At 49.6% G+C, this 24,068-nt stretch overlaps 1 protein-coding gene and 1 pseudogene across 1 annotated transcript; one reads left to right on the top strand and one right to left on the bottom strand.

Annotated features, from left to right (window-relative positions):
- Nucleotides 1-689: 689 nt before the first annotated feature.
- LOC149324531 (uncharacterized) lies at nucleotides 690-21,462 on the bottom strand. The gene is made up of 2 exons (XM_089565444.1): nucleotides 19,746-21,462; nucleotides 690-1,799 (listed from the first exon to the last, which is right to left on the bottom strand). The coding sequence occupies exon 1, from the start codon at nucleotides 20,298-20,300 to the stop codon at nucleotides 19,830-19,832; it is 471 nt and encodes a 156-aa protein (XP_089421570.1). The 5' UTR covers nucleotides 20,301-21,462; the 3' UTR covers nucleotides 690-1,799; nucleotides 19,746-19,829.
- Nucleotides 4,902-10,207, top strand: LOC149324532 (uncharacterized; annotated as a pseudogene).
- Nucleotides 21,463-24,068: the final 2,606 nt, after the last annotated feature.

Below are 24,068 nucleotides of genomic sequence, written 5' to 3'. Positions count from 1 at the left end.
AAAAAAAACGAAGAAAAGAGGAGGAGACAGGAGAGTTGTAAGAAAGAGATAGGAAAGTGAAAGATAGAGGGGAGGATAGGAAAAGGCGACTGCCGATTTCCCCCGGTCGGGTCAGGCCAGAGGTGCCGTCTACAGGAAGCTGGGGCCAAAGTGGTGTGTCGCCTCCGCCGAGGGGCCTTAAAGGTCCAAACGCTCGGCATCGGCTCAACCACCAGGATCCCCTTTTCCCCGGACACGGCGATGCCACGCACGGCTAAGCACGGATGCTCGGGTCCGTGGTGACGCATTGTTCACCATCATCCCCCTGCGGGGATGTCCCTGCGGATGCTCGGGTTAACCCCGTGGTGTCGCCACTCACCAACGTCTGCATGCTGCAGACGCCCCCCTGCGGGGAACTATTACGAAGAGCCTGCAGACCCGGCAGCAGAGGAAAACGAGAGCATTCCCTGTTATTGTAAGTGAGCTACATAGCCTTGTGATGTGTCCTTAGAGCAGGTGTTTATTAAGTATGTGCGCGCTCTTCTGCGGCATTTCATGATCGGCTATGAGCAAGAGAAATTTTTGTCGAATACTACACCTTTATACACTACAGTAGAGTTAGTTGGTATTCTTGATTTAAACTCAGTTTTTCAGCGCAATGGCACACGGACAAAAAAAGAAGCAGGAAGAGAAGGAGGATGAACACAGCGTTGACTGACAAGTGTTTATTTATGGATGCGCATACAGCTTACACTCAGACCAGCACAGGCGCGCATCGTGCAAGGTAAACAAAAAAAAGAAAAAAAGACTCGCATATCATCTTTATCGCACTTTTAAAGGAACATCTTTTCTGCAGTATTGTATGCTTGATCGTATGCTTTCATTTATTTACTGCCTCTATGACAACCTACTTTACTTGCAGTAGTCATGGCAACATGCAAGTGGAACTTCGTGAAAGCCTTGATGAGGAGCAAGCACCGAGGAATGATTCCCAGTTTGAGATTTACCCGGCAGAGGAAGCCCCGCAACAGCTAGCTTCACCTGCTGAACCAGAGCCTTTGGAGGCTATATTTGCCACCCCCAGTGTGCCCCACGTGCAAACAAGCACACAGAAGCACCCACACAGCACTACACCAAGGTCACGTAAATGTGCAGCTGAACTGGAGGCAGTTGATGCTAGAATTGATGCAGTTAGAACTGCCTTTGCGGCTCAGCAGTCAATGGATGACGTAATACACTTTTTATTGTCGCTGCACCCAGCAGCGTCAAGGGTGCCACAAGAAATGCAAAGCAATCTGAGAATGGAATTGCTACACATAGTCTCAGACTATGCTAGAGGTGCGTATCCTGCAAACCTGCTTTTTGCAGGTGCATACATTATGGTCAATAATACCCCCATCACAATAGCAAATTTAATGTCATTTGGATCGAAGTGCATTCGCACCTAATGCCATTAATCTGCTGCTACACGGTAACATTAAATGTCGTTAGGTTCGAATGATATGCGCCATCGAATGAGTTCACGAAACTGAATGTATACACCAGATACACAACAGAAGGTAGCAATGAAAAAAAAAAAGTCTGCGCTCGGGAGAAGTTAAAACCTTTTTTATTGAGTTGTACTAAAAAAATACCTACTTTTGGCGTGAAATTATTGGCACAGAAACGCCGTTGTGGAAAGTTATTACCCTTGCTCTCTCGCCCGGATGTAGACAACTTTTTCAGCGACACAGTCCACCATGTTTGGTGTGTGTTGTTGAACGTCGGTGTTCCACGTGCTACCTCTCGTACTCGTGCAATGGCTGCTGCGGTTGCGGCAGCTGCGGACCCAAAAGGAGAGGAAAGGGCGCATTGGACTCCCAGTGAGACATTCGCCCTTATTAAGCTGTGGAAAGACCACTTGCAAGATTTGAGAAGGGCGAAACGAAACTTAAAAGTATATCAGCGGATCGTGGAAAAGCTGCTCGACGCTGGCATTGGCAGGACTGTTAAGGAACCAAAATGAAGACAGAAACACCTTGCAAACAAATACAGGTGAGTATATTTCGTATAACATTCCACTTGAGTGCTACATCGGCGTACAAAAAAAAAGAAATAGTCTAGACAGTGCTGCGCGCACGCTTCATGGTGTTGTAAACGCCGCCGTGGATAACGTTCGCCTTGGGCAGCTTTTTTACCGACTGCATGGTCAGCGCCCTGAAGCTGTTCACCACACAAAACTGCTTATTTTGCTACAGGGCAGTCCTGGTTGACTTCGGATATTTTCTTACCGAGGAGACAACTTGTGCAGCTGCGCAGGCCGATTAGCTGGCACCAGATGTATTGACTTCATGCAACGGACACATTCTTTATTTCATGACCCTTCCGACCCCAGGTCATTACAGAGGGTAGTGCGCTACAGTTGTCAGCACACTTGCTTAGAACGCTTGGACACCGCGCTGTCGCACAAAGTGAACACGTACTCGGTTAAAGAGTCTGCTGGAGCTAGAGGCCGAATGCACGTTGTTAAGATTGGACATCGCGGTCCTGGGAGCCGGGTGTGACTCATCGCGAAGCAAGCGATACGACGAGGCCTGGCGCCGGCGGCAGAAGCATAGACGACGGGCGGTCCGGTTCCACTCCGAACCATCGTACCGATCGAAGGACGCTGTGTCCAACGGGCCTGGGAGAAATTACGACCAGACATGAGTCGTCGTTAAGCAAAGATGCGGCGAGAGCTTGCGACAGCAGCAGCAACGGTGGAAGCAGAGATGCACAGGAAGCACGGCGGAAGCAGCGGTATACGTTGGCCGAGTCGGCCTTCGGGTCACCGGACGGGATGGTGCTACGCAAGGTCACGCTGAGCGAGGCTGCTAATTGAAAGACGCTCTGTCGAAGGGGTCTCGTGCTTCGGCCATCCGGCGGGGGAGTTCGAGGAGGTTCAACCACCTGCGAGAAGACTGCGGGATTCTGCTTTCCCACGGAGGCAACGCACAGAAAACTTGCGGCAGTGGTCAAGGTGACGCATCTGTGTTTGATGACTGTCTTCCCCTTCTCATCCCCCGAGCTGTGAGAGAGCGAGAGGGCATCAGCACCGCCCTGCCGTGGGTGGTACCGCCAGCATCATCAACTGACCATCCGATTGGACAACATTCTTCAAACTAAATTCCTCAGTCAGGGATCTGGGGAATACGAACCGTACTTAACGGGACGTTGTTTGTGATCGGAGCATTCGATTCGATTCTCATCTGTTAATATGTAGAATAAACCCTTCTGTACAGTTTCCTCGATAACGCAGTCCGACATCGTCATTCGGAGCCGGGACCTGCGGGGCTAAACGAGTTAGTCATCTCCAGGACCCCTCCGTCTCCAACACTGGTTCCAGCGGTGGGATAGAAGCAACATCTTTAACACTGGTTCCAGCGGTGGGATTGTGGCCCCCCATCTTTAACACTGGTGGCAGTGGTGAGATGGACCGTGCGACATCGTGCTTTCTCAACGGGTGAGCGTTTTGGCTTTTGCTATGGGATTCGCCAGGCTTTAGGATTCAGAGAATAATCTTGACTGGGAATCGGGGCTTTGTCGTTTGAGAGGGGTTATTCTCAAGGCATTGTGGAGTTAGCAGAGCCAAAGCGGAGAAAGCGTTGTCATGAAACTAATGAAATTGTGGAGGTCGGACTTGCTGTTGATATGCGAGGAACTGTCAGTGGAAGTGCAGAACAAAATAACCAAAATTGAACTGGGCGATATCATTCTTAAACACGTCAAGGATAACGATCACCTTGCAGATACATGGAACTTGGTGCAGGAGGAAAAAGCCCATAAAGAAAAAGAGGAACAGGAGGAAAAAGCGCGTAAAGAGGAAAAAGAGCGTAAAGCCGAACAGGAGGAAAAAGCGCGTAAGTAGGAAGCTGAGACGGGAGTGGGAAAAAGAGAAGGAATGGCAAAAGTGGGAAGCTGAAAAGGCCGAAAGGGATCTCAAGCGTATACAGCTTGAAAATTAAAAACAAAAAGATGGCGTTGGTGCGAGAGCCGGAACTCCTGATAGAGCAAGCGATGCAGAACCGTATCGAATGAACAGGTACATGCATTCGTATGAAATTGGTCGGGACATAGGACTGTACCTGGGCAATTTTGAGAGAACTTGTGAAAGGGAGAACTTTGCTCGCAGTACATGGCCACAGCGGCTTCTGACCCTCTTGCCATGTGAAGTAGCTGAAGTCATAGCGAGACTTAGCACGAAAGACGCAGCAGATTACGAGAAAGTAAAAGCCAGCCTGCTAAAAAGATACCGGCTTTCAGCCGAAGCTTTCCGACAGCGCTTCAGGAGCACAATCAAAAACGATAGTGAGGGCTATCCGGATTTCGCGTATGGCCTTAAGACTAACCTGCTAGAGTGGCTAAAAGGAGCTGAGGTTTACGAAAGCCGAGACAAAATCATCGAGTGTTTTTGCCTTGAGCAATTTTACCGAAGCATTCCGCAAGCAGTGAAACTGTGGGTTCAAGACAGGGAAAAGGTCGACACAGTTGAAAGAGCCGCTGAGCTGGCAGAGGAGTACGTTTCGTGCAGAAGGTTGAGCACTGAAGGGGGTGCGTCACACGCTCGAAACGCAATGCGAGATCAAGGACCTAGCAGAAAGAAGCAGCATGCTAGAAGTTCTGGGCAGTCGGAGGCGTCATAAAGAAAGCGCCAGAAAAGCAGGAAGAACAGTCAAAGAGAGGGAGCGGACAAAGCCGGGAAGAGAGAGTTCGAGGCTAGTAGGCCACAGCGTTGCTACAACTGCAATGGTGTCGGGCACTTTGCAGCCAAATGTCCAAAGCAGCGTTTTGTGTTCTCGTGCATCGATGATAGCGACGAGAATTTAGAGCTCCTTAGGCCATACTTGCACGAATTGCAGGTTAACGGGAAACCTTGCAAAGTGCTTCGTGATAGCGCTGCGACGATGGACGTTGTTCATCCGTCCTATGTTAGAGCGGACGACTTCACGGGAGAAGTGTCGTGGATAAAACAGGCGGTAGAAGAACACAGTGTATGCCTGCCGATGGCTAGAGTGAGGATTTGCGGGCCATTTGGAGAGTTGTTAACTGAGGCCGCAGTTTCAAAGGCCGTGCCACTTCAATTCCCGTACCTTTTCTCGAATCGATCCGACCAATTGCTACGCGAGAGAGGCCAGAAACTCGGAAGTGGGGAGGTACAAGCTTTGACAAGGTCTAAAACTCTCCAGCTCGCTTCTCAATTGAGTCAGATTCCCGAACTTCAGGTAGTTAGAGATGCACCAGCCAACCTATCGTTGGAAGCCAATCAGGAGGGTGAAGAGCCACCAGGGTATAAAAGGCAGACGGATGACTGAGCAGATGAGCGACCAGAGACTTCGATCACTGAGTCGGTAAATGAGGCAGAGAGGTCTGAAGGGTCAGTTTTATCTCCAGCTTCGCGTAACTTTGATCGCCTTCTGCAGGTGAACAGGGAGTCCCTAATAAAAGAACAAAAACAGGACCCCACATTGGAAAGATTGCGCCTTACAGCCAACGACGGCATCGCGAGACGAAACATAACGATGCATGAGAAAGGAGGCTTACTGTACCGACACTATCAGGACAGAAAAGGCAAAACACTTGATCAGTTGGTCGTGCCTGAAAGGTACCGAGCAGATATTCTGAGTCTCTGCCACGGTAATGGCTGGTCAGGACATCTCGGAATCAATAAAACAAAGGAGCGGCTGTTAATGGACTATTACTGGCCAGGATGTTTCAAAGATGCAGAACGCTACGTGAAATCGTGCGATGCCTGCCAGCGCGTGGGCAAGCCGGGAGAGACCTGGAAGGCTCCACTAAAAATTGTGCCATTGATCTCGGAACCTTTCCGCCGGCTTGTAATAGACACAGTAGGCCTGTTGCCTAAAACAAAGTCAGGCTATAAGTACCTGCTCACTATGCTTTGTCCCGCCACAAAATTTCCCGAAGCAGTTCCGTTGAAGGATTTGAGCTCCGCAGAAATAGTTGACGCTCTTTTGTCGGTGTTCGCGCGCATAGGATTTCCCGCCGAAATCCAGGCCGATCAGGCGACAGTCTTTACAAGCGCTTTGACGACCACGTTCCTAGAAAGGTGCGGAGTAAAAATGCTACACAGCTCGGTGTATCACCCGCAGTCTAACAGTGTAGAAAAGTGGCATTCGGTGCTGAAGCGGGTGTTACGTGCTCTTTGTTACGAGCACAAAGCCAACTGGGAGGACTGTCTGCCGGCCACACTGTTCGCTTTACGAACAGTCCCCCACGAAGCCACGGGGTTCACCCCAGCAGAACTTGTATACGGAAGACCCCTCCGCTCTCCCCTCCGAATGCTGAGAGAAATGTGGGAAGGGACAGGAGAGAACCAGACAGTGGTTGAGTACGTGCTTCAGCTACTGGACCGCCTTAACGATACAAGGGAGTTAGTAAACCAAAATATGAAAGCTGCTCAGGAGGCCGCCAAGGTCTATTATGACAAAAACACCCGCCTTCGAGCTTTCACCGTGGGCGATCGCGTGATGATACTCCGGCCATCGAGAAAGAACAAGCTAGAAGTTCACTGGGATGGTCCAGTGGAAATTTTGCAGAAACTTTCAGACACTAATTATGCGCTAACGGTTCCAGGCAGAGGAAAGCAGGTGAAAATCTATCACTGCAATCTGATGAAGCCGTTCGTGGAACGTAGCGGGATCGTCAATCTGACGCTAAATGAACCAGAAGAGCCGGACGGCGAGAGTCCAGATTGGAAGGAAAGCGCTGACGCTAGTGGCCACATGGAGAACATCTTGGCTCTTTCCGTAGGTGCAGAATTTTTAAGCTCGGCCCAGATCGACGCGCTAAAGCAGTTGTTGAGCGAATTCGCCGATCTCTTTAGCAGCCGCCCCGGGAAGACCCATCTCCTGACTCATGAAATAGAGCTCACGTCTGATGAGCCGATTCGGTCGAAGCCCTACAGGGTATCACCACGGCAAAAAGAGGTAATGGAAGCTGAAATTCAGCGCATGTTAATGTTAGGGGTTATAGAGCCCGGGGAAAGTGACTATACCTCACCGCTGATCCTGGTTGAAACCCCAGGCAAAGATCCTCATCCATGCGTGGATTACAGAAAGCTGAATGCGATTACCAAGGATCAGCTTTACCCGATTCCCAACATAGAGGAAAGGATAGAAAGGGTGAGCGGCGCAAAATTCATTTCCACCTTCGATCTCGTGCGCGGGTATTGGCAGGTTCCCCTCTCGGAAAGCGCGAGCCGATATGCTGCTTTCATATCGCCAGCAGGCACCTTTCGACCCTTAATGCTTAGTTTTGGGTTGAAGAATGCCCCCTTCAGCTTCTCGAAACTCATGGACATCGTACTGAAGGATATGCAGGGCTTTGCGCTCCCTTATTTAGACGATGTCGCTATTTTTTCGGACACCTGGGAAGAGCATTTAGAGCACCTAACCTAACAAGCGTGCTTTCTAGTTTGCGACAGGCCGGACTGACGTTGAAAGCGGAAAAGTGTAGGTTTGGTTGCGCTCATGTGTCCTACTTGGGCCACGTTGTAGGCCAGGAAACTAGGAGCCCATCCGAGTTCAAAATTGCCCCGATAGTGGTATTTCCGCAGCCATGGACGAAGACAGACATTCGCTCCTTTTTTGGATTGGTTGGATACTACCAGCGGTATATCCCGAGCTACTCACAGCGGGCAAGTCCCTTAACGGACGCCTTACGAAAGGGAGCACCCAGTGACGTACACTGGGATGACCTAAAAGAAAACTCCTTCAGGAGCCTGAAGGAAGCGCTCGTGTCCCGACCTTTGCTTCGGACCCCTGACTATGGTAGGGAGTTTATAGTCCAGTGTGACGCCAGTGATAGAGGACTGGGTGCTGTTTTAAGCCAAGTGGGCGACGACCACGAAGAACACCCGATTCTGTACGTCAGCCGCAAGCTGACCTGTAGAGAGGAAGCGTACAGCACTTCAGAAAAAGAGTGCGCGTTTAGTTTGGGCGGCACAGAAGTTGTCGTGTTACCTGTACGGCGCAAAGTTCATCTTTGAGACTGACCATTGCCCGCTAACCTGGCTGCGACAAATGTCTCCCAAAAATGGTCGCTTGCTCAGATGGAGTCTAGCTCTCCAACAGTACAATTTCTTGGTGCGTTACAAGAAGGGAAAACTGCACGGAAATGCTGATGGTTTAAGCCGACTGTTTTAAGCGGGGAAAATTAGTAGGACAACCTACTGTGTGTGTGTGTGTTTTTTTTGTCCAAGCAGTCCGTCTTTGGCGATTTTAAAGGGGATATTTTGCGCTTTCTCGGCACCAAAATTACGCCAAAATTCAGTAATGTTTTAGTAAACCTTTGTTGTCATTGTGGGAAGCCTGGTGGGTCTTTGGCAAATTCCGAGCGCTTACTTGTGGGTCAGTGCCCTGTCTCGTGGAACAGTCCACTGATGCCATTCTTTGTTGAATGTTCGAGCTTGGATGCCATTTCTGGAAACCAGCCCTTCCACCTGACTCCGGCCTCATCTCTTCCTGCCCAGCGGTCGTGAACGCTGGCCATTCGAGATTTTTGGGGCCGCGGACGAGCTGTTAAGATTGGACATCGCGGTCCTGGGAGCCGGGTGTGACTCATCGCAAAGCAAGCGATACGACGAGGCCTGGCGCCGGCGGCAAAAGCATAGACGACGGGCGGTCTGGTTCCACTCCGAACCATCAAACCGATCGAAGGACGCTGTGTCCAACGGGCCTGGGAGAAATTACGACCAGACGTGGGTCGTCGTTAAGCAAAGATGCGGCGAGAGCTTGCAACAGCAGCAGCAACGGTGGAAGCAGAGATGCACAGGAAGCACGGCGGACGCAGCGGTATACGTTGGCCGAGTCGGCCTTCGGGTCACCGGACGGGATGGTGCTACGCAAGGTCACGCTGAGCGAGGCTGCTAATTGAAAGACGCTCTGTCGAAGGGGTCTCGTGCTTCGGCTATTCGGCGGGGGAGTTCGAGGAGGTTCAACCACCTGCGAGAAGACTGCGGGATTCTGCTTTCCCACGGAGGCAACGCACAGAAAACTTGCGGCAGTGGTCAAGGTGACGCATCTGTGTTTGATGACTGTCTTCCCCTTCTCATCCCCCGAGCTGTGAGAGAGCGAGAGGGCATCAGCACCGCCCTGCCGTGGGTGGTACCGCCAGCATCATCAACTGACCATCCGATTGGACAACATTCTTCAAACTAAATTCCTCAGTCAGGGATCTGGGGAATACGAACCGTACTTAACGGGACGTTGTTTGTGATCGGAGCATTCGATTCGATTCTCATCTGTTAATATGTAGAATAAACCCTTCTGTACAGTTTCCTCGATAACGCAGTCCGACATCGTCATTCGGAGCCGGGACCTGCGGGGCTAAACGAGTTAGTCATCTCCAGGACCCCTCCGTCTCCAACACTGGTTCCAGCGGTGGGATAGAAGCAACATCTTTAACACTGGTTCCAGCGGTGGGATTGTGGCCCCCCATCTTTAACAACGTAGCCATAGCATTTGCATTGAGAAGTGCACTCTACCAGTTATGGAGCAGCAGTCAAAAATTTCACTTTATTTTCTAGCCCAGTGCTCTAGACAGGCACATTGATTGCTGTGCATACAAAAGGCAGAAACAGTGAAAAATGAATGAAGTGCAGACATAATTAGCTAATTTTTATGTAACCATAGCTGTTTCACAGACATCAACAAAAAAAAAGGTACTGGACAAGGGCAAATCACATGGCCATACTACTGGGTCAACCACAAATTTTTGAACTGATTGTCGATGAACAGTCAGCAAGAAATGATGGAAAGCGACTGCCTTACGGTGGAAGAGGTGAGTTTGCATAGCTTGGATAGTAGCAATGTAGTAGCGACACATATGTTGGCATTTCAACTAGCGAGAAATCCATGGCGCTGTGGAGTACGTTTATGTGCAAGCTTCTAGCATTGCACAACATTGACCAAGGACATTGAAAGTGAATATCAATACTATTTTTTGCAATATTATGTAGTGCTACATCTCGCCCTTTCGACAGTATATAATTAAGATCAAGCTTGCTGCCGCAAAGGAATGTTGTCATGAAACTTCATTTTCATTTCAGACCATTCATCGGATGGGGAGTGGCCACACAAGTGGAAACGAGGAACCGCGTGCAACCACCACCTTGGATGAAGATATTGAACACTCTGCCATGGGTGCCTCAGCAGGCATTGATGCCTGTGACGCTCTGCTGCCAGCCTGACACACAATGGAAAGTGACACAATGGAGCCTACTCAAGAGAATGCTAGAAGCCAGAGCTAAGCAGGGCCCCAGCAAAGGAGAAAGAGGCAGCAATCAAAGAGCAACCAACCTGCTTGCGCAGCTCGTTGAGGAGCAGCGGCAGCTACGCCTCAGTGTAGATAAACACATGCAAGGGGAACAGCAGTACCGCCAAAAACACATCCAGATGCAGGAGCAAGCTGCACAGCATGTGAGTATACATGAGGAAAAGACAAGAAATAAAAGAAAAACAGAAGAGTGGAGCTGGGGCGGCTGATATACCTACAGTCATGTGGCCGCATTTCGAATCGATGATGCAGCTGATGGAGGCTTCACTGCAGCCTGCACTGTGAGTTTAGTTTGATGGTATAATTCGAAGAACTTTTGCAACACCTGATGTAGAAATACATGTGAAAAGGAGAACAGAGCCAAAGCGAGCATAATGTGACTTCGCAAGTCCAAAAATATGGCAGTTCAACAACACGGGCGTCCCATAGAGCACTGCATTGAACAAAACGCAGGCACCCCATAGCAGGAAAGTGACTGCTGGGGTAGTCTAAGCAGGACAGCACAAAAACTACTTCAGTGTATCAAACTATATGATTAGTGCATCTAGAAGTATTCTTGACGCATATCTACACTGCTAGCAACTTTAAGCTGAACGCTAGGATTTCTTTTGCTATGGGAGTCAATGTCAAGTCACATGTTTCCATTGTCAAGTTACCCTCTTCTTATCTGTGCCTCAGTGCAATGACCAGTAGTCCTCAAATCTGTATGTGTAATCAAGCAGCTGCATTTGCTCTCATGAGAGTGGATCATAAAAATTTAAACTACATAATTTGTTTTTCCAGAGTCCTGTGCAGTGCAGAGGACGATGATACAAGGTGAGAAACAATAGGCCGCTAAAAGAACATAATTTTGCGCAAACAAATATCACTAGCAACTGCACTTGGTTATTCAAAAAGTTCATTCCGTTTATCCTGGTGTAAAACATACACGTTAATATCTTTTCAGCTTTGTCCATGCTGCTGATGATGGTGGTGGTGAAAGGTTAGTGACAAAAAGGAGGCTTTTTAGGTACAAGCTTAGACCTACACCACATGGTATGATGGGCCTGACAAGGCAACATGGAAATAAACATGATAAAAGAACTAGGCCCAAAAGTTCAGCAGGAGCAGAGCTTTGAAAGCACTTTTTTAAAGCGGTCTTGCTTAAACTAGTGAAAACAAAGAACATTTAGGATAAACCCTCACAATCAGGAATACAGCTAGGATTTAGGGAAAATATTCAAGGTTCCTATGCAAAGTCTGTTACCATGCTGCTGCATATCTATCCTTGATCTCTGGCACTGCAGCTCCACGCAGGCAACGCAGGGGCATGTGGAGCCACTGCCTCGCCTGAGGCCACTCACAGCTTTTGAGCGCGACCCACAAAGCTAAATGTCTGCAAACAGACAGTCTGGCCGCCGCTCTCGTCAATACGTGAGCAGCCAGCGCGGCAGCGATAACTCTGAGAGGTAGGCTCTCGAGCCTTACTCTCACGGAGGCACTCGCGGCGGCGCTCGCGGTCGAGGCGACCACCTGCGCACGAGGCGGGGCGGTCCTTCCCAAAGGTCCCGAAGGAGTGGATCTAGGTCCACGCCGGTGCCAGCCCCTACATCGGAAAACCCTCCGTCTGATGAGCCCCCCAGAGGTAGATTTCCATCCAAGGTCGGCACTGCACAACAGAACGACCGCCTCTGGAAGGAGGCGTATTATCCAGATGCAGGGTACGAGTTGAAGCCAGCCCCGCCACGACACGTGTTCACCCCAGACGCGGACGGCTTGACTACGCTGGTTGATCAAGTTTCACACGATCTCACAGCGAAAGCGCCCACCTTTGGGAGAGTAGTGTCCAAGGCATGCCTGGCCTAGTATTGCCCCCCAGAGGTACATTTCCATCCAAGGTCGGCACCGCACAACAGAACGACCGCCTCTGGAAGGAGGCGTTTTATCCAGATGCAGGGTACGAGTTGAAGCCAGCCCCGACACGACACGTGTTCACCCCAGGAGTGTACGGCTTGACTACGCTGGTCAATCAAGTTTCACACGATCTGACAGCGAAAGCGCCCACCTTTGGAAGAGTAGTGTCCAAGGTATGCCTGGCCTAGTATTGCCCCCCAGAGGTACATTTCCATCCAAGGTCGGCACCGCACAACAGAACGACCGCCTCTGGAAGGAGGTGTATTATCCAGATGCAGGGTACGAGTTGAAGCCAGCCCCGACACGACACGTGTTCACCCCAGGAGCGGACGGCTTGACTACGCTGGTCGATCAAGTTTCACACGATCTGTCAGCGAAAGCGCCAACCTTTGGAAGAGTAGTGTCCAAGGCATGCGTGGCCTACTATTGTGCAGCGTCTTGCTACACGCGGATGCTGTACATACACCAAGAGAACAAACACCCGCTCACGTTTGATGAGTGCGTCTTTGTTCAAAGGATGGTAGAGCTCAAGCTCCCACTTCCTGAACCCGTTTTCGACTTCGTGTCAGGATTCGGGAATGTAAGGCTCCCAGACGGAACCTTACTTGAATGTGAACTGCCAGAGCGGACTTATGTCCAGGGAGCAGCATGCCCTGGGTGGTTCGGCCGTCTATCCGCCAAGAACCACTTCATTTACAAGTCCATCCCGTGCCTCGCCGTGTATGCCCAACGCATATACCAAGACCTCGCGGTAAGCACGGTAAGCAGAAACCTGGGAGCAACAGTAAGGAAAATCTGCAATACCCTGGTAGATTTTCACATTCTTGTAATCCACCTACTTTGCACTAGGTTGTGTTCTGCTATAAACTGCACGTGCAAGAAAAGTGTCCTAATGAAATTCGTCTTGCAGATGCAGCCCGGACATGCCTGAGCAGGATGCTGCTCAGCTGCCACCTGCAAAACTGTACGTGGGCACAGTTTCTGGCAGAACAATTACTTTGTTAAAGAGGCGTACCAAGACAAGTTCTTTCGTCTAATGAAGAAAACTTTGTGTTGCATTATAGGCCACGCACATTGCAGAAAAAAAAAACAAAATTCTGGGTAAGTTTTGCAATCTGTTCATTACTGAGAGTGTACATGTTTGTGTTCCCAAAGTTGAAGGCATTTGCAGTAAGGTCAACTGTGAGACTGTGCTTTGTCTGTTCTCTCCCTTGTCCCATCTCTTTTGCCCACGATTTCCTTCCATGACGTTTGGTGAACTGACTAACCAATTTGCACTACTCTAAACTGCTTGGTCTGCAGGAATGCTGGCGATGACAATGTCATGAGGGCTTGTGTGAGCCATTTGGCTCAGATTAGGGAACAGCGGCAACAGCAGAGAGATCACATCAGGCTCCTTTGCATTCTGCTGGACGCTCGCCTGCGACTCCTGCCACAACACTTGGCTGAAGACCTGATGCACAATATTGAAACGATGACGTATAGCCAGCAGGTGTAGAGTAGGATTGAGTGATTGGAAATACAGACTGTTCCAAAATTAAAGGTGTGCTGTAGAACGCTGCTCACAGCTAAACCAGTGAATTGGTGGAGCTCAAATTTTTGTGCAGAAATGGCATCTGGTCGGCAGAATTGCTTTCTACCACATGTCTTTGGAGTACTTGCCTGAATCAATAAGAAGTCGGATATTCCAATAGTTTGCGGCAAAGACGAAACGAAATGGGTCGCTCTCTTGGTGATTGCACCGGTGGTGCCATCTCGTTGGTCAACCATGGATATTAGGCAAAGGGGGGTTCTTTTTGGAGGAGGTTTGAAGACTTTTCAGCAACTGGCTTAGTTTGAAGTTTTTTGGGGTAGAGCACCTTCAAACCTCCCGCAAAACTCTCCCCCACCTCCTTTGCCGAATTTCATGAATTTTTGTATCCCAGCTTCAAGATAAAAGCTATAAGCTCTCCATTCGACTTCAGCAACGCAGAGAAAACTGGATTTCATCGGCAACTGCGACGACCGCCCGCTTCGAGATGCCAAAGGCAGTGTAGACAATACTGCATTCACTGGCGTGAATCTGAATCTTTCACCGAACTGTGGAGTGCCGTCAAGTGCTAGGTGTGAGGTGAAAACGTGACCGTTTCAAAAGGTGATGCTGAATACGGTTTAGCCAAGAGGCTCGCTCTCTCGTGCGTGAACTGCGGTGACATTTCATCTGCCTGGAGTTCACCGCGCGCTCAAGGCAGCAAAAAAATAAGTCAATTTACAGTAAATATTCTTGGTGCACGGGCAATGCGAAGTACGGGCAATCGGCAAACCCCACTGAACGATGTTTTTGCGGTAATGAATATTTCCCATAAGGGGCTTCACAATAAAACCTGGCAAGGTTACGTTAAAAACAACATGTGCAGCTGTAAAAGTGATGATGGACAGCGCCCGTTCGTTGCACTTAGACAACTTTGAAAATAACGCTGTCTCGTTCGATGGTTCGTGGATGACCCGGGGTCATTCATCACACACAGGTGTAGGCGCAGTGATTGAGCAGTTCACTGGGCTTGTACAAGAGTATGTTGTGTTCATGAACTTGTGTGCGGGGTGCAAGTGTGGGCCTGCAGAAGGTGACCCATCCTATGAAGCATGGAAGAGCTAGCCAGCGTGATTCAACGTTGTCACTTTCATGCGCCACCTGAGAACACTTGAGAACACCAGGTGGCCATATGATGCAGCAAACTTGAAATAAAAATCATTTCTATTTGTTCCTTCTATCGTGTTGCACGACTGTGGTAGGAAAGCATTTTTAGAAGTTGTAAATGCCTAGATAAAGTTTACTTTCCTTGTGTTTGCAACCTGTCATCTATCTGAGGAGTGACCCCAACCTCAATGTGTGCCATGGAATCAGAATAGTAAAAATGCGATGACAGTACAGTCTGTGTCTTCAGCGGCTCCATTGGCTGGCTCCAATCTTCGGAAGTTCCGTTTTCGCGTCGCAGCCACGGACGACATGGCATCACAAGACCGCAAGTTGCCAGCTGTGCTCAACTGAGTTCGGACCAATCTCATTTTGCATGCTCTTTGCGTGCTTTTGCATTTTGCAGTCACAGCAATCGTCACGCTCCCGTTGTTCGGAGCGTTCAGCCATCTCAACAACAGCAAGAGCGGAGGCTGGCGCGGTGCAAGTACAGGCTTCTCTTACGAAGAAAGAAGCTGCGGTGAAACTGGAAGAGACCTGGGTGGAAGCAAAGTGAGATAAGTGCAGCTGAATTTGAGCCCGAAAACAAATTTCTGCATGTACTTGTCTCCAACAAGTTGGAGCATGATCATGCGCGTGTCGTACTAAGAGCCCAAAATGCTTTCTAATGTCATTTATGTTGCATCACTGGTGCTAACTTCAACTGAAATTAATGTCATTGATGTTGTGTCACTGGCACTTACTTCCACTGAAATGGCGCAGCTCTAATGACCACAGCACATTTAGAGCTCTGATCACTTTAGACAGAGCTGAAAAAATAAGAGAGCAGGCACTGCCCACTGAGTTTGGAGTTCAGAAATTCTCGTTTACAACTTTGTGAACAAAGAAAGCTTTCATCTCTGTCAGCAATCAAGCTCAACAAAGCCAAGCTGGACACTAAGTCGCCAGTCATGCAATTGGAAAGAGAAGCGGCCACCACGAAAGCACAAGCGCAGGTCCTGGAGGCTCCCGTAGATCAGCACGGCGGGGAGCATCACATATGCCGGGCTGTCTCCGAGGCATCCGAAGACCGCGCTCAACGTACCTTTGACTACGTGCTTGACCAATCTTACGTGCGCATCGACCCGCGCCAGCGATCGCAGCAGTATGAGAGAGGGGAGCGTTACGTCTTTCAGAACGTTAATGAAGCACCATGCACACCAAGTGCTCTAATTCCTCCGTGTTCGCACCCTCTCCCCCGTAGTCCTACTCGGCAGGAGGAGGTATCAGTGCGCCGGATTCGGGCAGGGGCGGCTCTAACCCCATATGACCATAGGTGGCATGTCAAAGATCTGCCAGCAACTGACAGGTGCCTTCACTGCACCGCTGCACCGGACATTTCTGATGTGCGGCACCTGTTGTGGACTTGCCCAGCGACGGCCCCTATTAGACAACGGCTCCTCAGGAAGATCGGCCTATGGTGGAACCGCCAAGGGGACTAACGTGAAGTGGACTATGGAGAATCAATTCACCAGCAGCCTATGTGACTAGCTCACCGAAACTGGTCTCCACTCCTTCTTTTAACTTTCTGTAAACTACATTCCACTCCCCCTTTCTCAACTTATGCCTCATGGCAGACTTTTCGAATAAAAAAAAGCATCTGATTCGACGCGACCTTGACAGTACCCCACTTACGAAGTTCAACAAATGCCTTTAAAATTATCGGTTGTGGACCCTCGAAGTCACGGCAAGCGAGGAACTTGACCTTCTCATGAAATGGCTTGGGACCGAGTCGTCAAGCTACGCAAAGAGGCTACGTTCCGTGCACGTCAAGAGTCCCGAGGTCGGGTTAAAGGTAGTTTGGGAAAGACTTGGGGAATGCTAGGGTAGCCCCAAAATTATAGAAGAGGCTGTCTTGAGAACTTCGAGCTTCCCCAGACAGTCCGACGAAAACATCCAGATATTGAGAGAGCTGGGAACCTGCTTCTTTAAGTTGATGGCTTGTGGTTTGGTTTATGGGGTTTAACGCCCCAAAGCGACTCAGGCTATGAGACGCAAGTTGAGGCTGCAAAATGTGACCTTCACCTGACTGGGCTCTCCTATCTCGAGAGAGCAAGAGGGGTCAACCCCATTGTAGAAAAGCTGCCCCAGTGCTTACAAGAGATGTGCATTGCGAACGGCTCGAAGTAGAAAAAAAATTATCAGGTCGCCTTTCCCCCTTCTTCTGTTCTTTGCCAAATTTATCAGGGACCAAGCGAAAACGAGAAACGATCCTTGCTTCAAACTAAAATTCATAAGCAGCACCCCTTCAAGGTTCACAAGAGCAGACAGATGGGCAACGAATGACAGCAGGAGAAAAACCAGTGCAAGTGACGGACGTGGAAGCAAGCACTGACCATCCGCCCCCAAACGCATTAAAGAAGTGGCATGATACAACCAAGTATTGACCTCTGCACAGGAAGCCTCACCCCCCTCCGGAAGTGTCGTGCCTTCAGAGAAAAGCCGCCAGATAAACGAAAGTCTCTGCTGAAAAATTATGGGATATACTTCAGGTGCTGTGCTTCTACAGACCACTTTGCAAGAGACTACAAAACAGTTCTCAAATGTAACGATTGTGGTAGCGATCGGCATGCCACGGCGCTTCACGCTGGAAATGTCAGCCATAAGCCTCCTGTAGCTCAGAACAGTGCTGAAGATGCAAGTCCAGACCAGGATTCTACACTTGAAATGTCATCTAAGTGCACCGAGGTCTGCGGTCAGAGCAACGGTGCCAAATCCTGCTCTAAGACCTGCTTGGAAAAAGTCAGTCATCCGACTCAGCCTCACAAGACTGCAAAAATGTATGCCATCTTAGATGACCAGAGCAACAGGCCCCTTGCAAGAACAGAGTTCTTAGACATTTGCAGACTCGGTGGTCACAGTTCCCCCCTCGACACAAAGGACATGTGCTGGAACTGCAGAGGCAATAGGAAGAAGGGCGTCTAGCTTTCTCATAGAAGGTATTCATGGCTCCGTAAAGCTACCCTTGCCAACACTTACTAAGTGCAACGAGATGCCCAACAACAGGAATGAGATTCCAACGCCGGAAGTGGCATTGCACCACCCTCACTCATCTCAGAGCTGTAGCTAAATTTATTCCTGTTTTAGACCCAGAGGCCAAGATTTTGCTTATTCCTCAGAGTACTCAAGGTTCGAGAGCAGCGCAATGGTCCAGCTGATGCGCCATTTGCTCAGAGACTGGACCTGGCGTCTCGTCACGGCGGGCACGCAATGCAGCATCGCTGATGAGCGCCCATCTTGGCTCCGCATCAAGCAGCCACTGGCTGCACAGATCTTCAATGTCCCAGAGGTTAACTTCTCTCGGACCTCTTGGACAACAAAATTAACGGCAGGGAGTCATCCCTTGTGACAGATCCCTGATCACCTCTAGGCCTTCTCCGGAGGCAATGGACGCGATTTCAGACTCCTCAGTGTCAAAGACGTTCAGGGGGTTACCCAAAGAGAGGTGGAGTATTCTGGACCGCCTCAAGCCAAAAAAACATATTCCAGTCAAGCCGCCTCTAAATGGCGGCGATGTCTAAATATGTCGCTTTACTCTTCCCCACAAACAAACACGACTGCAGAGAGCATCATCAAGTGGAACTGCTGAGGGCTACTTAAAAACCTGGATGACATATACGAAATGCTTGCAAACTACCAACTAAACATACCGAGTTCCCAAATCGGGTTGGATACGCCGGGTCCGTGGGCAACGTGAGGCTGAGGGTGGAGATGAGCTCCACCAGCTTACGTCCTCTTGCCTTTTCGAAGTGATAGCCCCAATGAAGGCTGGGAGCATTGAAGTCTCCAACGATCACTAGACGCTCTTTAGCTGCTATGTTGATTGCACGAAGGAAGATTGCACTGAATGTTACGGGCGGCTAATGTAGAGGGCAGTATACATTGAGGATATGTTTTCATGGGTCGCGGCATCTGAGAGGCAGTACCCAGACCATTGTGTATTCTTGCTCGGTGGTCAAGTCTAAGTCGACCTGAACCAAGGCGTAAGCCTCATTCAATAGGATGCACGTCGTGGGGAATCCCCTAAAAGGTGCTATAGGACGAGAACTTAGCATCTATGCCGGGCTTCTGCAGGGCAATAAGCGCCGGCATGTCACCTAGGGACTGCAAGTAGAGCTGGAGGTGTGACCACTTTTTCCAAGCTCTGAAACCCCTGCAATTCCATTGGATGATCTGGAATTTTTCAAGGTTTTTAGCATTCCTGTTGAATCTACTAGTCATCTTGTTGTATTTATTTACGGGGTTGGCAGACTATCTCTGGCCGGGAGCCAGTGCAACCCCAGTGAGGGGCCACACCGACCCACCGGCAGCCGACCATGAACAGTGTTCCTACGCTGCTGGAGGGAGCCTGTTTTATGTCTGAGCTGTGGGGATTCGCAGCTAGTGGAGTTCTTAATTTGGGTGCTGACTCAGGGCTGCAAGGCCTTAAGGACCGAGTCAGTGACCTGGTCCATAAGGTCGGGAAGTGCTTGCGTTAAGGCCGCCTTGAACATGTCCTGGAAGGACTACCGGACTGCTGACATGATTTGATTTGGGAAGGCTGCCACTTGCTTGGTTTGGCGCTGCAGGGACTCGAGGCTGCTGACGTGACCAGCAGTGGAAACTGATCCAACTGCCGTGAGACGCTAGTGAGGCAGGATGTCAAGGATTATCCGTCATCCTCGTCCTCTGGCTCAGCTTCCTGCATTGGCTCCTGCCTTCCTGCCTGTTTGGCCTCTAATTCTTGAATTTTGCGAGCTAGAATTCGGTTCTGGTGCCTGAGCTCCTCTACCTGCTGCTGTAGGGCGGTTTGGGTAGGGGAGCGATGGGGAGGCGGCCCGGAGACTGCCCTACTCCAACTGCTCACCTGTGGTTGGACGAGGGCCAAGGGCGGGAAGTCCCTGGCGTTGAGGAGCAGAGGGCCCCGCCTGGGTCCCGGACGTGACAGTTCTCAATGGCCCAATTTGGGCCTTGGGTTAGCTGGTGCTTTCATGGCCTTGGGCGGAGGACCCTGCTTGAGCCCCGTCTTTGTCTTCGGCTTGAATTCGGGTGGGGACCCCAGTTTGGTGGCTTTCTGGAACCTGGTTGGGTGGCTGCCTCCACAGATGAGGCAGCTTGGAATACACTCGTGTTCCACTGGGGCCGTCAGTAGTGGCACCAGGAACCTGGAGCCTGCAGCATCTGCAGCGCCCGGGCTGCGGTCGTGGGCACGCATCGGCCCGATGGCCCACTGTGCCACAGCGGTGGCATGCAGGCACTGTCTTCTTATACAGGTGAACAGGGAGTCCTTCGTAGCTGTACAACTGTCTATGGCACCTTGATCCCCGTGAAGGTGATCACCGCAACCGGGGTTCCCGCCCAGCTTGTGCACAGACACCACATTTAGTTCCGCACTGAGTTTGCATTTCACGGTTTCGGACATTTCGTCCGGTAAGACAGTCACGACGCCCCGACAAAACTCACCGGGAGTTCCCGGAATGATAGCTCACGGTCCCCGACCCGCGAGAAGGGGTTAGTCTTCTTGATTTCCGCATTATCTCTCTAATAAATATTGGCATAATTCATACACAATTTTCACCCTACAAATTATTTCCATAGCCGATTACTTTGTAAGTGCTCTCTTGAACTTTGGCTGAATAATGGTAACTTTTGTGTTTTTATTCTTTTAATCTAGTGACTCCAGTGGAGTGGATGACCCAGCGATGTGCAGTCTCATTCACAGAATGGATGACCCGAATGATGTGCAATGCAAAATAAATGATGTAAAGGGCTCTCACATGTGCACCTGGTGTAATTTTTCCACTGCAGTGCCTGTCATTCAATGTGACAGGTCAGCAGTGCTGGAGTAATTCTACTGTAGACCACAATTACTGTGTAACCACCTTTTGGTGTGTCTCGTTGACGTATAAGCGCATATACATTAGCCACTTCTGGAAGGTAGCAGGGACACGCACAATTCATCAACACTGGGCACACCTTCCCTAGTATGAACGGATGGTGCTGGTTATATAGCGTTTACCCATATGTTCCTCAAGGAGCTAGTGCATGCATTGCATCAGATTACATTCTACTAACATTCGGGCAACGTAACTTTTAGCATGATTTGTTAGTATAACGTCATAACATCACGTCAACATCCCCTGAATGTAGCATAAACATTATACTACGACGTTATCTGGTGATCAAAAAATAGTGACATTAGCAACAATCAGGCAACAACGTTACTCTCAGACATTTGTGACCATTCAGATAACGTTCAAGCAACACTTTGCGTTACCTGGGCATCTTCTTGAAGGAAGTTGAGGAAGCCATCCGGAATGACAGTGAAGAGGACAACAACCACCATGACAACAATGAGAGCTCTCCAGTGTCAGCTAATGAGGCTAGCCAAGCAATTGAAGTACTTCATCATTACTTCGAGCAAGAGGGCTACTTGGAGCAGACATGCAACCTAACAAATATGAATGCCTACTTAGTGAAGCAGCTGCCAACCTGAACCAAACCACATTGTATAGCTTCTTTGGAGCCCACAACCCTTAAACAAAATTGTCAATAAACGAAAAAGATTTCTTTGCCACCATTGATTTTCGTTGAAAGGGACTGATTAACAAGATGTGCAATGCACAGCATTTAAGTGTGCTGCAATTTAACACAAGGTGTGTTTGGCTGCCGTGATAGCCGAGTGCTCTTGCGAAAGTGCCAGTGAAGCAGATCACGATCTGTTCATGACGAGAAGGCACCTCTCGGGCTGAGGGTTGTTAGCAATATGGCACCTGTCCTGCCCACCCCTGAACAGCATGAAGTCTACTTTGAAAACTTTTTCACGTTTTCACGTCACACAGTCTCCTGACGAAACTGGTTGACCAGGGGATTCCAGCGACGGGGACTGCACGAGGTACAAGAACCGATGGTTGTCCACTGAAGAGCTTGAAAGACGTCGGAAGAGAGGAAAAAGACTCTTTCCACTACAAGTGCAATGGATCGGTCTACACATACAGGTGGAACGACAATACAGTCGTCACAGTTTCTTCAAACCACCTCGGCCATGAGCCTCTTGGAACAGCAAAACGCTTCTCACGACTCGCAAACAAAAAGGCAGACATTCCTCAACCATATTTGATCAAAAAATGCAATGAGGGCATAGGAGGAGTAGATGTTCTCGACCGCCTCCTCGGAAGTTATCGCCCAAGACTTCGAAGCAAAAAACAGTGGTGGAACCTTTTCAGCAATGGTCTGAACATGCCTGTCGTCGCAGGAGGGCTCCTCCACTGCGAGCTTCACAAAGGAACTGATGCCACCATGATGCAAATAGCATTTCGGCGGGACTTCGCCATGTCCTTGCTGCACCTCAAGCAGAGAATCACTGTGCAGCCTGGACCTTGGGTTCATCAGAGATGGGAGGATAGGAAAACTGATGGCCACTACATCATCTCAGCAACTCAGGGGAGGTGTGCAGAGTGCAAGAAAAGCACGACGAACCAGTGTCAGCAGTGCAAAAAGCGCCTGCACACGAAATGCTTTGCAGCATACCATGGCTTATGAAGTCTTCACTGACCTGCACCAAGTAGGATGAAAAAAGAAATTACTGCAAGCATTGTTATAGCCACATCCGCTGACCCGTTCCCCCTATGGTGTCTAGATGAGTAGATGTGCCGACTGGCAGGGGAAACGTGCACCCTTCCCCGATTGATCCTGGATCCCGTGCCATCCATGCTACACAAGCTCGTTTCGTGTGTCTTATTTCTTCGATCATTGTGTGTTGTGCCGTTTCGCCCAAAGCGATGACGACCGAAAAAAGCGCAAAATCGCCATCATGATGGCCGCGTCTACAAGCTTGGAAGCAGAAAGCGAAGCAGCCATGGCAAAGAGTGCAAGTTTGAAAAGACGCCTACTCCTCACAAGTGCTGTTGCAACTGCCAACGCTGTCGCAAGGTGTAGCGGCGCTGTACACCGCAAGCACTGCATTTTCATCCGAAAGAGAGGTGGTTTAGTACACCTTGCCTCTCACCTCAGCGAAAACTTTTTCAAGCAATCATTCTGCGTCTATCCAGCCACTTTCCGCTTCATAGTGGAAACGTCTACCCTCACTGCAGTGCAAGGATACCGTCATGAGGCCGGTGATTTCCGTCGAAAAGAGGGCCGCCATAAGCTTATAGAAACTGTGCTCGTCAGCTGAAGACAGATCGATCGCGAACCTCTTTGAAGTCAGCCGGTCAACTGTGAACACCTTATACAAAGAATTCTGTACAGCAGTAATTTCTGACCATGAGCCTGACTGGCTCACGATGCCATGCGAAGAGTGACTCACTGACCACATCAAGGAGTGCAGTGCTGTGCTGGACTTTCCACAGCGAGTTGGGGCGTTGGACGGCTGCCATTTTCCTGTCTCGCTGCCAAAGGAGAAGCAACAGACTATTATAACTACAAAGGATGGACGGTGTTACCGCTTGATAATTTGTCTTTCGTTTCTTGGCGGGCCAACGCTGGCATGTCGTTTCCAGTGAAGAAATGATTATCAAGTACTGTCTGTCTAGCCTTTGCAGTAACTTTATCTCTGCTTAAATGGTTTTGTACTCGAAATATAGTCCCCATCAGTGTTGCTTTACAGTGCTGATGATATTAGCACATCACAGTTTTCGCCCCTATTATACCCCATATGATTCAAGATGGCCATCCATAATAGCACAGCAGTATTCTTGCAAAACATGTTTTCTGAGCCAGGAAGCCACCTTGAGATAGCTGTAGTCACTACCCAAAGTTAGATATCTGCTGTTGACAAAAAGGGGGCATTACAAATCTAATTACACCTGAATTATGACTGAACTGTGTTAAGGTTGTTACTTTGCAGGTATAGCATCATACTGGTGACCCTGGTTGGCAATAAGTACAGGTTCCGCTTTGTCAGGGTTGGCAAACCCAGCCACTGCCACGGTGCATACGTGTACGAGCAGTTCAACCTGGCAGAGTTTGTGCAAAGTCCGGCATTTCAGTCACCTGTGGCAAACATCAGTGGAACACCAGTACGGCCGCTCATAGTTTGTGGCCAGGCCTTCACCCTGACATCACATCTGATCAAGACACTTAGCCACAGGGCCCATCTGGATGATGAGATGAAGGAATTTAATTACCGCTCTCAAAAGCAAGAAGAGTGGTGGAAAATGCCTTTGGGAGGATGAAGGCTCGATTTCGA

Source organism: Amblyomma mixtum, unplaced genomic scaffold (assembly GCF_055824585.1).
Source record: "Amblyomma mixtum isolate Tamu unplaced genomic scaffold, ASM5582458v1 scaffold_25, whole genome shotgun sequence".
NCBI classification, from domain to species: domain Eukaryota; kingdom Metazoa; phylum Arthropoda; class Arachnida; order Ixodida; family Ixodidae; genus Amblyomma; species Amblyomma mixtum.
This window is presented reverse-complemented; position numbering and strand designations above follow the sequence as displayed.